The following is a 12,298-nucleotide window of genomic DNA, read 5'->3' as shown; positions in this document are numbered from 1 at the left end:
AATTCCGGCTCTACCATTTGTCAGCTGTGTGACTGTGGGGAAGGCACTTAACTTCTCTGTGCCTCAGTGACCTCATCTGTAAAATGGGGATTAACTGTGAGCCTCACGTGGGACAACCTGATTCCCCTGTGTCTCCCCCAGCGCGTAGAACGGTGCTCTGCACATAGTTAGCGCTTAACAAATACCAACAAACGGGCTGTGGGGGTTGGTTTTTAAATCGCTGTATCATTTTTAAAGCGGGAACCGACCGCCGTCCGTCCGAGCTGCGGGGCGGCGCGGTGGCGGGCGGCGGGGTGGGGGCGCGTCTCTCCCCCTCGCGAGGAGGCGAGACTTTCATTCATTCATTCATTCAACAGTATTTATGGAGCGCTTACTATGTGCGGAGCACTGTACTGAGCGCTTGGAATGAACAAGTCGGCAACAGAGAGAGACGGTCCCTGCCGTTTGACGGGCCCGCTTAGTACAGTGTTCCGCACATAGTAAGCGCTCCATAAATACTATTGAACGAATGAATAATCGGGGGAGACGGACAGACGGGAACAATGGCGATAAACAGAGTCGAGGGGAAGGACCTCTCGTAAAAACAACGGCAACTAAATAGAATCAAGGGCAAGCAGCGTGGCGCAGTGGAAAGAGCACGGGCTTTGGAGTCAGGGCTCATGAGTTCGAATCCCAGCTCTGCCACTTGTCAGCTGGGTGACTGTGGGCAAGACACTTAACTTCTCCGTGCCTCAGTTCCCTCATCTGTAAAATGGGGATGAAGACTGTGAGCCCCACGTGGGACGACCCGATTCCCCTGTGTCTACCCCAGCGCTTAGAACAGTGCTCGGCACATAGTAAGCGCTTAACAAATACCAACATTATTATTAACTAAGTAGACTTCCGGGGGGGGGGGGGGGAAACGGCCGGAGGGAGGGCCGGCAGGGGGCGCCGTGGCGGGCGGCGGGGTGGGGGGCGCCTCTCTACCCCCCGCGAGGAGGCGAGACTTCCGGTGGGAGGGAGGGAGGGAGGGAGGACAGGACAGGCCAGGCCAGATGGTGCGGACGGGCCGGCGGGTGGCCTGCGCCCTGTCGGGCGGCGTGGACAGCGCCGTGGCCGCGCTGCTGCTCAGCCGCAGAGGTGACGGGGAAGGGGGGAGGGAGCCCCCACCATCATCATCATCATCTCACTGGGTGCCCAGCCCTGTGCTAAGCGCTGCGGGGCGGGGGGGGGGATGCAAGGTCATCACGTGGTGCGTCCCCTCCCCTCCCCCCCCCCCCCCCCGGACTCACAGCCTTCACCCCCCTTTTGCAGAGGAGGTCCCTGAGGAGCAGACGGGAGTAATAATAATGATAATGTTGGTATTGGTTAAGCGCTCACTACGTGCAGAGCGCTGTTCTAAGCGCTGGGGGTGAGACAGGGTCATCAGGCCGTCCCACGGGAGCCTCCCAGTTAATCCCCATTTTCCAGATGAGGGAACTGAGGCCCTGAGAAGTTCATTCATTTCAGTAGTAATAATAAGGTTGGCATTGGTTAAGCGCTTACTATGTGCAGAGCGCTGTTCTAAGCGCTGGGGGTGAGACAGGGTCATCAGGCCGTCCCACGGGAGGCTCCCAGTTAATCCCCATTTTCCAGATGAGGGAACCGAGGCCCTGAGAAGTTCATTCAGTAGTAATAATAATAATAAGGTTGGTATTGGTTAAGCGCTTACTATGTGTAGAGCGCTGTTCTAAGCGCTGGGGGTGAGACAGGGTCATCAGGCCGTCCCACGGGAGGCTCCCAGTTAATCCCCATTTTCCAGATGAGGGAACTGAGGCCCTGAGAAGTTCATTCATTTCAGTAGTAATAATAAGGTTGGTATTGGTTAAGCGCTTACTATGTGCAGAGCGCTGTTCTAAGCGCTGGGGGTGATACAGGGTCATCAGGCGGTCCCAGGGAGGCTCCCAGTTAATCCCCATTTTCCAGATGAGGGAACTGAGGCCCTGAGAAGTTCATTCATTCAGTAGTAATAATAATAATAAGGTTGGTATTGGTTAAGCGCTTACTATGTGCAGAGCACTGTTCTAAGCGCGGGGGGAGACGCAGGGTCATCTGGCCGTCCCACGGGAGGCTCTCAGTTAATCCGCATAATGTTGATATTTGTTAAGCGCTTAATAATAATAATGTTGGTATTTGTTAAGCGCTTACTATGTGCAGAGCACTGTTCTAAGCGCTGGGGGAGACACAGGGGAATCAGGTTGGCCCACGGGAGGCTCTCAGTTAATCCCCATGATGTTGGTATTTGTTAAGCGCTTAATAATAATAATAATAATAATGTTGGTATTTGTTAAGTGCTTACTATGTGCCCAGCACTGTTCTAAGCGCTGGGGGAGATAAAAGGTGATCAGGTTGTCCCCCGTGAGGCTCACAGTTAATCCCCATAATGTTGGTATTTGTTAAGTGCTTAATAATAATAATAATAATGTTGGTATTTGTTAAGCGCTTACTATGTGCCCAGCACTGTTCTAAGCGCTGGGGGAGATATAGGGTCATCAGGTTGTCCCACGTGAGGCTCACAGTTAATCCACATTTTACAGATGAGGGAACTGAGGCACAGAGAAGTGAAGTGACTTCCTTCACAGTCACACAGCTGACAAGTGGCAGAGCCGGGAGTCGAACTCATGACCTCTGACTCCGAAGCCCAGTCTCTCTTCCATTGAGCCACGCTGCTTAAGCACTGTTCTAAGCGCTGGGGGAGATCCAGGGTCATCAGGTTGGCCCACGTGAGGCTCACAGTTAATCCCCGTTTTACAGATGAAGGAACTGAGGCCCAGAGAAGTTGTGGCTTGTCCACAGTCACACAGCTGACAATAATAACAATGTTGGTGTCTGTTAAGCGCTTACTATGTGCAGAACACTGTTCTAAGTGCTGGGGGAGATACAGGGTCATCAGATTGTCCCACATAAGGCTCACAGTCTTCATCCCCATTTTCCAGATGAGGTCACCGAGGCACAGAGAAGTGACTTGCCCACAGTCACACAGCTGACAAGCGGCAGAGCCGGGAGTCGAACCCATGACCTCTGACTCCCAAGCCCGGGCTCTTTCCACTGAGCCACACTGGTGGTTTGGTAGGCGCTTAGTATGGACCGAGCACTGCTCTAAGCGCTGGGGGGATGCCAGGTCATCAGGTGGTCCCCCCCTGGGGCTCACAGGCTTCATCCCCGTTTGACAGATGAGGTCACTGAGGCCCACAGAGTCATAACCATGATGATGATGGGATTTCTTCCGCGCTTACTATGTGTCAAGCACCGTGCTAAGCACTGGAGGGGATACAAGATCATCACGTGGTCCCACGTGGGGCTCACAGGCTTCATCCCCTTTTAAAGATGAGATCACTGAGGCGCAGACAGTAATAATAATAATTACGGTGATGATGATATTTGTTAAGCACTTAGTATGTGCCAAGCACTGTTCTAAGAGCTTGGGGTATACAAGGTCATCAGGTTGTCCCACGTGGGGCTCACAGGCTTCATCCCCCTTTTACAGATAAGGTCACTGAGGCACAGACAATAATAATAATAATGATGGTGATATTTGTTAAGCACTTAGTATGTGCCAAGCACTGATCTAAGGATTGGGGGGGGGGATACAAGATCATCAGGTTGTCCCACGTGGGGCTCACAGCCCTCATCCCCATTTGACAGATGAGGTCACTGAAGTCCAGAGAATAATAATAATGATGAAATTTGTTAAGCGCTTAGTATGTGCCAAGCACTATTCTAAGGACTGAGGGGGATACAGGTCATCAGGTTGTCCCACGTGGGGCTCACGGCCATCATCCCCATTCGACAGATGAGGTCCCTGAGGCGCAGACGATGATGATATTTCTTAAGCGCTTACTGTGTGCCAAGCATCATTCTAAGGACTGGGGGGATACAAGGTCATCAGGTTATCCCATATTGGGCTCACGGGCTTCATCCCCATTTTACAGATGAGAGCACTGAGGCACCGAGAATAACAATAATAATGATGCTATTAAGTCCTTACTATGTGCCAAGCACTGTTCTAAGCGCTGGGGTAGTTACAAGGTCATCAGGTTGCTCCACGTCGGGCTCAAAGGCTTCATCCCCATTTTACAGAGGAGGGAACTAGGGCACAGAGAAGTGAAGTGGCTGGACCGAAGTCACACAGCTGACAAGTGGCAGAACTGGGATTAGAACCCACATCCTCTGACTCCCAAGCCCGGGCTCTTGCCACTAAAGCTCACTACTGCTTGTGGCTAAAATACCATACCAAATACCATAACGAATGGTATTTGTTAAGCACTTTCTATGTGCCAGGCACCGTTCTAAGCGCCGGGGGAGATACAAGGCGATCAGGTTGTCCCACGTGGGGCTCAGTCTTGTGCAGTGGCTAGAGCCCGGGTCTGGGAGTCAGAAGGTCATGGGTTCTAATCCCAGCTCTGCTGCTTGTCTGCTGTGTGACCTCAGGCAAGTCACTTCACTTCTGTAGGCCTCAGTTCCCTCATCTGTAAAATGGAGATTGAGACTGTGAACCCCACATGGGACAGGGACTGTGTCCAATCCAATTTGCTTGTACCCAGCTCAGCACTTAGTACATTGTGTGGCACATAGTACACGCTTAACAAATACTATTATTATTAATCTTAAATCACCTTCTCTGTACCTCAGTGACCTTATCTGTATAATGGGGATTAAGTCTGTGAGCCCCACGTGGGACAACTTGATTACCTTGTGACTACCTCAGCGCTTAGAACAGTGCTTGGCACATAATAAGCACTTAACAAATGCCATTATTATCCGGTCCAGGCAGCAGAGGGGTGGACCGGATGACTTCCCAATTTCCCTTCGAGCTCAGAGGACGTTGGGACCCTGAGATCCACAACCCAGAACCTTGTCGGCTGTGTGACTGTGGGCAAGTCACTTAACTTCTCTGTGCCTCAGTTCCCTCATCTGTAAAATGGGGATTAAGACTGTGAGCCCCACGTGGGACAACCTGATTCCCCTATGTCTACCCCAGCGCTTAGAACAGTGCTCGGCACATAGTAAGCGCTTAACAAATACCAACATTATTATTATCTCTCCCGACCGCCCTCCCCTCAAATCCCCTTCCTCTCTGGGCAATGGAGAAGTGGATTTTTGAAGGAGCAAAAGACTTGGTTAAATATTGTTTATGAGCGGGTGCTTCTGGCCTGGAGAAGGGAATCATTTGAAAACGTGGCACCTTGGCATCGTGTGTGAGAGAGAGAGACTGTCGGGGAGATCCGATCATTGCTGCAGATTTTGTGATGAAATGCTTGTAACCCTATCGCGTGACTTCCGCGTTAGTAAAAACGAGTAGCCTCTTCTGCCACACGGGAGGCTGGGGTTCAGTTCCCCCACAGGGAGAAAATACATTTTCCCTCCAGGCTGAAACCTCCTTGTGGGCAGGGACAGCGGCTACCAACTCTCTTGTAGTCTTCTCTCCCGAGCTCTTAGTAAGTCCTCCATAGATACCGTTGACGGATTGATTGTTTCATTCAGCTCTCTTATATCGTACTCCCTCAAGCGCTTAGGACAGTGCTGTGCGCACAGTAAGCACTCAATCAACAAAATTGACGGACTTATGTACATATCTGGAATTTATCTGTATTGATGTCCGTCTCCCCCCCCCAGACTGGAAGCATGTTGTGGGCAGGGAATGTGTCTGTTTATTGCACCCTCCCAAGCGCTTAGTACAGTAAGAGAGCTCGATAAGTATGACCGAATGAATGAATTGCTCGATTCATGCACGAGTCCAATTTGCGGGCACCGACCGGGAGGGGACCCTGTTCGGAGTGTCCGGCCGGCCTTGGATCGTAGAAAGCCTTGAATGTAGACAATTCCCCCCGACCTGTCGTAGGATACCAGGTGACGGGAGTGTTTATGAAGAACTGGGACTCTCTGGACGAACACGGAGTTTGCTCCGCCGACAGAGACTGCGAAGACGCTTACAAGGTTTGCAAGGTCTTGGATATCCCCTTTCACCAAGTGTCCTACGTGAAGGAATACTGGAATCAGGTGTTCAGGTAACCGTGGCCGGTCTCACCTCGACTCCCTCCTACTTAGACGGCGAGCCCCACGTGGGACCTGCTAATCGATCGTATTTGTCGAGCGCTTCCTGCGTACAGAGCACTGAACAGAGCGCTCGGGAGAGTCCAATGTAATGTAGGTGGTAGATACGTTCCCCCCTGCCCACAGCGAGTTTACGATCTAGAGGGGGCGACGGGCACTAAGATAGATAAATAATAGATATGGGCATCGGTGCTGTGGGGCTGAGGTGGGGGCGGATAAAGGGAGCAAATCGAAGTGCAAGGGGGATACAGGAGGGAGTCGGGGAAGAGGAAATGAGGGCTTAGTCAGGGAAGGCCTCTTGGAGGAGGTGTGACTTCAGTAAGGCTGGGAAGGTAGGGAGAGCGAGTGATCACCTGTCAGATGTGAAGAGGGAAGGTGTTCCAGGCCAGAGGCTGATCTCTTTTTACCACCAAACCTGCACGCTCTGCTCCCCTCACACCAGCCTACTCACTGTACCTCGATCTTGCCCACCCCATCACCACCAGCCCCTCTGGCCTGGAATTCTCTCCCTCTTCATATGTGACAGACCACCACTCTCCCTACCTTCAAATCCCTCCTAAAATCCCATCTCCTCCAAGAGGTCTTCCCTGATTCAGCCCTTTAATTTTCCCATCTGCCCTCCCCTCTGGGTTGACTATCCACTTGGCTCTGTATCCCTTAAGCACTTTGATACTCACCTCAACCCCACAGAACTTACATCACTATTCCTATTCTCCTATTTCCTCCATCCCTAATCTGTTTGAATGTCCGTCTCCCCACGTAGGCCCTAAGCTTCTCCATCATCATCATCATAATCATATCTACCCACTCTGTTGTATCGTACTCTCCCAAGCATTTTGTACAGTGCTCTCCACATAATAAGCACTCAATAAATACCATTGATTGATTGATTGCTTTGCACCCAATAAGCGCTCAATAAAAACCATTGATTGAATGATTGATTTCAGTGAGCATAAGAGAGTCACTGCCCTTTCAGACAAACAACTGGCACAGCCAGTGTGTTTTGTTTTTTTCCCCCTTCCCTCTTTCACCGTTTCATGTTTTCCCTTGGGGTTTGCCCTCTGCCTAAAGGCAGGAGTCCCCGGCCATGCAGTGTGGAGCGATAAGCCTGTCTTGTGTCTCTCTTGGGTTTCAGTGACTTCTTAAGTGAATATGAGAAAGGAAGGACTCCCAACCCCGACATCGTATGCAACAAGCACATCAAGTTCCATTCTTTTTTTCACTATGCCATGGATAGCCTCGGTAAGCGGGGCCGGGTCCCGGAGGGGGTTGGGGGGCGCTGGGCGGTGCCGTGGGTAGCCTCGGTAAGCAGAGCCTCGCTGCCGGAGAGGGGACGGCTACGTGGCGGGTAGCCTCGGTAAGTGGGGGCCTGGCGCTGGGCGGGGTCGGGCGGGTCGCTACGGATGGGTAGCCTCGGTAAGCAGGGCCTGGGTGCCGGGGATTCCGTTTCGGAGCGAACCGGGCCGGACCCGGAGCCCCCAGGGGCCAGTGGGCCGAGGGGCTCAACCAGCGTGGGGAGGGGCAGAGAGGTGTGAGGGCGGACCACTGCCCCTACGCCCACAGACGCCCCCCACCCTGGGCGGGCCCACTGGCCAAGTGGAGCCCCTGGAATGGCTCGGGGAAGGCAGAGCCGCTACATCCGGGACGGGAACCTATTCCCGAGGTGGTCGGGCCCTGGCCGCCACGATGAGTCCTCGCCCTCTCCCTCCCAGAGTGAGCGGGAACACCGCCTGCCTCTAAACTCGGACTTCCCACTCTCCCAAATTGACAGGGGCCGACGCGATCGCCACCGGCCATTACGCCCGGACTTCTCAGGAGGACGAGGAGGTCTTCCTGCAGAAATATCAGAAGAGACCCGAGGGGCTGTTCAGAGACCGGTTTGAGGTCCGGAATGGTAAGGGTGTCTCTTACCCCCTCCCCCCCCCCGCCCCCCGCCACCGCGGACGGATCGCTTCAAAAAAGAGGACAGGTCCGGACTCGGATCCTCTGTGTCCTTCGCTCCTTGCAGCCGTGAGACTTCTGCAAGGCGCAGATAGGGTCAAAGACCAGACTTTCTTCCTCAGCCAAGTGTCCCAGGACGCTTTGAGACGGACCATCTTCCCCCTGGGAAGCCTCACGAAAACGTTCGTGAAGAAGTTGGCGGCCGAGAACGGGCTCCATCACGTGCTCCAGAAGAAAGAGGTCTGCCAGCCCCGCTTCCCCCGCGTTCTCACGGGAACTGAGCTGCGCCTGTCAGCCTTGGGGGGGGTCCCCGCTTACCTGGGCTCCCGGAGGCTTGAGCCACGTCTGTCAGCCCTGGAGAAGTTGCAGGAGAGGTTTTCCCCTCTCCCCAGGTGTAGGCACCCCCTCCCTCTCCACCCCTCTACCAGTGGAGAGGGGAGATGGGGGAAAGAACCATTTATCACATTGGGGGAAGACCTTCCTCCTGCTCCTCCTTCCCCTGCTCCCTTCCCCCATCTCAATTCCTTTTTTCCAGAGCATGGGAATCTGTTTCATCGGGAAAAGAAACTTTGAAAGTTTCATTCTCGAGGTGAGCCTCGGGGTCCCTGACCAGAAGGGGGTGGTGGGAGGACTGTGGGCGAGGGTGCGTGTGGGTGAAACACTATTCCTCTTCTTCCTCCCCTTCCCCTCCCAACCCCTGCAGTATCTGCAGCCACGTCCAGGGAAATTCATTTCCATCGAAGACGGCTCAGTCCTGGGCACACACAAGGGTGAGCCTCCCCACCTGGGGTCGTCTGTGGGTTCCAGTTCTGGGAGCGGGGGGCTCAGAGCAGGGAGGTGAGGGCTGTGGGGCGGGGGCGGCGCTCTGCCACCCCGGGAGCCCTGGCGCGAGGGGGAAGGGGCAGATCTTGGGGCCTGAGAAGGCAGAGACGCCTAAGACGTTGCCCGGTCGAGGTCGGAACTCAGAGGGACGGACTGGATGGTGGTGCCAGGCCTGGGTGGGCGGTAACACTGGGTGCTGGGAATTCCCAGTGCCAGCCTACGGGAAGCCCAGGCCCAGAGGAAATGGAAGCCTCCCGGCTGGGGGAAGAAAGAGGTGGGGAGAGTCAGGCCCCGGGGGCTCCAGGCACCGGCCTGTCCACCCATCCGAGGCCAGGCGGGAACTGGGAGAGAGACTGACCGGAGCTCCGGGGCCCGGTCGCCCCTCCCGTCGCCCCTGGGTGCAGGCGGGAAGCCCCGTGAGGGTGCCCCGTTGGATGCCAACTCTAGCCTTCTGCAGGCTGGTTCCTGTTCACGCTGGGTCAGAGGGCGAAAATCGGCGGCCTGAAGGATCCGTGGTTTGTGGTGGAGAAAGACGCCCTGACGGGAGACATCTTTGTGGTGAGCACTGACCCGCCTGCTCCTGTCCGGACTCGAGCCGGACCGACCCGGTGCCCGGCGCGACAACCCCGGGGCCGGGGCACCCGCCGCCTTCCCCCTGGGGCCCTCGGAGGCCGGGAGAGTTTCTCCTCGCCCGCCTCCCTTGGGCCACGGCCGATCCTCGGCGGTTTCCGGGGAGGGCCCGGTGCCGGGTCGGAGCGGGTCTGTGGTCCCGGGAGAGCGGAGGAGGGGGTTTCCGACGCGTCTGCCTCACGGCCTTCGGAGCCGCCGCCGGCTCCCGGGGTGCGGGGTGGACCGGCGCCTCTGGCCGAGGCGCCGTCAGGAGGGTCGGAGTCTGGGTTCCCCGGGGACGGCGCTCACGCCGGCGGGGGCGCGGCCTGCCTCAGGGGCGGCAGCCGGTGGGCGAGGGTGGGGGCCGGGGCCTGGCTCGCGTGGGCCGGAGGGGGGCTGCGGAGGGGTCCCGAGGGCGTGTGCGCGCCGACACCCCCCCCCCCAGGCGGTGAGCTTGGCTGGCCTCTGAGGTCAGTCGTTATTCTCCGACGGCGGGCGGTCCGGGGCCGGGCCTGGGGCGCCCCCCGGGGCTGACCGGGGCCACCCGTTCCCTCCAGGCTCCGGGCAGGGACCACCCGGCCCTCTACCGGGACCTGCTGCGCACCAACCGGGTGCACTGGCTGGCCGAGGAGCCCCCCGCCCCGCTCGTCAGGGACAAGATGATGGAGTGCAACTTCCGCATCCGCCACCAGATGGCGCTAGGTGACCGTGCCGCCCCCCCGGGGCAACGTGGGGTTGGGTGGGGGGCCGGAACGGCCGGCTCGAACCCCGGACTCTGCCCACCCCCCCGCTCTACCCCCTCCTTGGGCGGCGGGCACGGGCGCCGCCCCCGCTGGCCTCAATCTAGAACCATGGCCCTATCCGCCCCCCCACACGCAGCCCCGCCGGGGCCCCGGGCGCCGGGCGGACCCGATCCTCGGCCGGTTCTGCCCGCGCCCGGTATTGGGGGGTAACTCGGGATCCCGGCTACCTCCACCCAGAACCCCCTTCCCGCCCGCGGTAGCCGGACGACGGAAGGCCGAGGGACCCGGAGAGCCCCGGGGGTGGGACGCGCCGGAGCGTCCTGGGTCCCCGGCCTGGGCCGGCTCTCGCCTGCCTCCGCCGCTCCGTGACAGGAGCCCACCCGGCCACCGCCACCCCGTGGCGGGGTAGGGAGGGGGCCTTTCTCCGCCCAGCGTCGCCTTCGTCCCCGCCGCCCCGCCCCCACCTCCTAACGGGCTCTCTTGCTTTCGCTCTCAGCCCCGTGCGTGCTGACCCTCAACCAAGACGGAACCGTCTGGGTGACGTCCGTCAAGCCGGTTCGGGGGCTGACGCCGGGCCAGGTGAGGGGGTCCGTCGCTGAGCCGGGGGGAGGTCGGGCCCCCGGGGCTCTGGGCTTGAATCGTCCACACCTCACGTCCGCCTGGGACCTGGGGCCAGGCGGCTCTGGCCGGCCGGCCAGCCGAGAGAAGGGCTCCCCTTGGGGGAGACCCGGTGAGGACGGGAGACCGGGAGCCAGCGTCCCCACCGGGTCGCCCCCCTCGCCCCGGTCCCAGAAGAGCCTCCCCACCCTCTCCCCCCCGCCGGCCCCAAGACCCACGGCCTCTCCTCCGCGGCACAGCTCCCGGGGGGAGAGGCGGGGGAGGGAGGTGACCCCCGGGGCCGTGGGTGGTGCGGCGGGTTTCCTGAGCACGGGGCTTCGGCCGGCTGCCGCTGGGCCTGAGAGAATAAGGCCCCGGCCCCCCCGGGGGCACTGACCACTCCTCCGCCCACCCACCCGCCCCCGGTCGTCGGCTTGTTTTCCAGTTTGCCGTGTTCTACAAGGGAGACGAGTGCCTGGGCAGCGGGAAGATCGTGCGGCTGGGTCCCTCCGCCTACACGTTGCAGCGGGGCAAGCGCGCGGCCCCGCCGGCCACCAGAGAGGCCGAGGACGCCGAAAGCTAAGCGGAGGGAGGGTGGGCCGGCGGCCCGGGGTGGGGCAGGAAGGGGGGGCTGCACCCGGGGCACTCGTCACATCGGGCCTTGCGCTCACCTTCCCACCCCCGCCCCAGTCTGCGCCTCCTCTGAGGAAAGGCATGCCGCCTCACCCCGGCCCTCGGGGCTAGCCTCGGTCATCCCTGGGCCCCAAGTTCCTTTGGACGAAAGCCTTGCCCCGGCTAGGCCACCTGTGCGATAGCTCCCCGCCCCACCTGCGCGGCCCCTGGCCCAAAACCCGGTTGTTTTGAAAGGGACTGAGTTTGGCCTAGAAGCTGCCGGATCAATGTGTGTAATAAATATCAGGTGAGAAAGGCAATCTGCTCCCCGCCTTTGCTTTCATCTACGAGTCTCCGGCCGGTGACCTCGACCCCCGCTCCCCCCGGCGCACCCGCGAGCCCACGAGGTTACCTCGGCCCAGGCGGTAGCCCCGGTTCCCCGGCGGAGTCCCGCCTACTCGCTGGGGGATGGATCGGGCATCTTGAACCTCCGTGTCGTCGGCTGCGGGAGCCCCAGGGCCCGATCGCAGGCCCGAGAGGGTGGGGACGCCCCCGGGAGCCGCTCCTCAAACCCATCGTGTGAGGTGCACCTGGGCGGGGGCAGGGGTCACCCGCGCTCGCACTGGAGCTCTAAGGGCTCACTCGCAGGCAGGCAGGCTGAGTGTGGTTGGGATCCCCACCCTCGCCCCCAGCTGACGGCGTCACTGGGGCCTCCCAGAGACCGGCCAAACCCGGACGGAAGGAAAAACGGGGAGACCGGAGGGGAGCCGGCATCTCCTCGCACCCTGCCGTCCCAGCAAATAGAAGGGTGTTTCTGGAAGACACCCCCTCCCCCCCATTACCAACAAAGGGAGTCCTGAGCATCCTTGGCTCTGGACTCCGGAGCACTTCAACGTGTCCTC

At 58.7% G+C, this 12,298-nt stretch overlaps 1 protein-coding gene across 2 annotated transcripts; it reads left to right on the top strand.

Annotated features, from left to right (window-relative positions):
* The first annotated feature begins 1,012 nt into the window (after positions 1-1,012).
* On the top strand, positions 1,013-11,716 carry TRMU (tRNA mitochondrial 2-thiouridylase). 2 transcript variants are annotated; one of them, XM_029078582.1, is made up of 11 exons: positions 1,013-1,119; positions 5,861-6,026; positions 7,208-7,314; positions 7,844-7,966; positions 8,081-8,253; positions 8,549-8,602; positions 8,717-8,783; positions 9,293-9,393; positions 10,002-10,146; positions 10,684-10,766; positions 11,230-11,716. In XM_029078582.1, exons 1-11 carry the CDS (start codon positions 1,035-1,037, stop codon positions 11,365-11,367), a joined length of 1,242 nt encoding a protein of 413 aa, XP_028934415.1. In that variant the 5' UTR covers positions 1,013-1,034; the 3' UTR covers positions 11,368-11,716. The 2 variants fall into 2 exon arrangements, with proteins under 2 accessions (XP_028934415.1, XP_028934414.1); XM_029078581.1 differs by having other exon boundaries at positions 8,549-8,783.
* The last annotated feature ends 582 nt before the right edge of the window (positions 11,717-12,298 follow it).

The sequence above is a fragment of the Ornithorhynchus anatinus genome, chromosome 14 (assembly GCF_004115215.2).
Source record: "Ornithorhynchus anatinus isolate Pmale09 chromosome 14, mOrnAna1.pri.v4, whole genome shotgun sequence".
Taxonomy (NCBI): Eukaryota; Metazoa; Chordata; class Mammalia; order Monotremata; family Ornithorhynchidae; genus Ornithorhynchus; species Ornithorhynchus anatinus.
The sequence above is the reverse complement of the archived record's forward strand: the minus strand, read 5'-3'. Positions and strand labels throughout refer to the sequence as shown.

Coding starts and splice junctions, on each gene's coding strand:
- TRMU (XM_029078581.1), top strand. CDS start 1,035: ATGGTGCGGACGGGCCGGCGGGTGGCCTGCGCCCTGTCGGGCGGCGTG. Junction 10,147..10,683: donor CCGCCACCAGATGGCGCTAG/GTGACCGTGCCG, acceptor TTTCGCTCTCAG/CCCCGTGCGTGCTGACCCTC. Junction 10,767..11,229: donor GGGGGCTGACGCCGGGCCAG/GTGAGGGGGTCC, acceptor CTTGTTTTCCAG/TTTGCCGTGTTCTACAAGGG.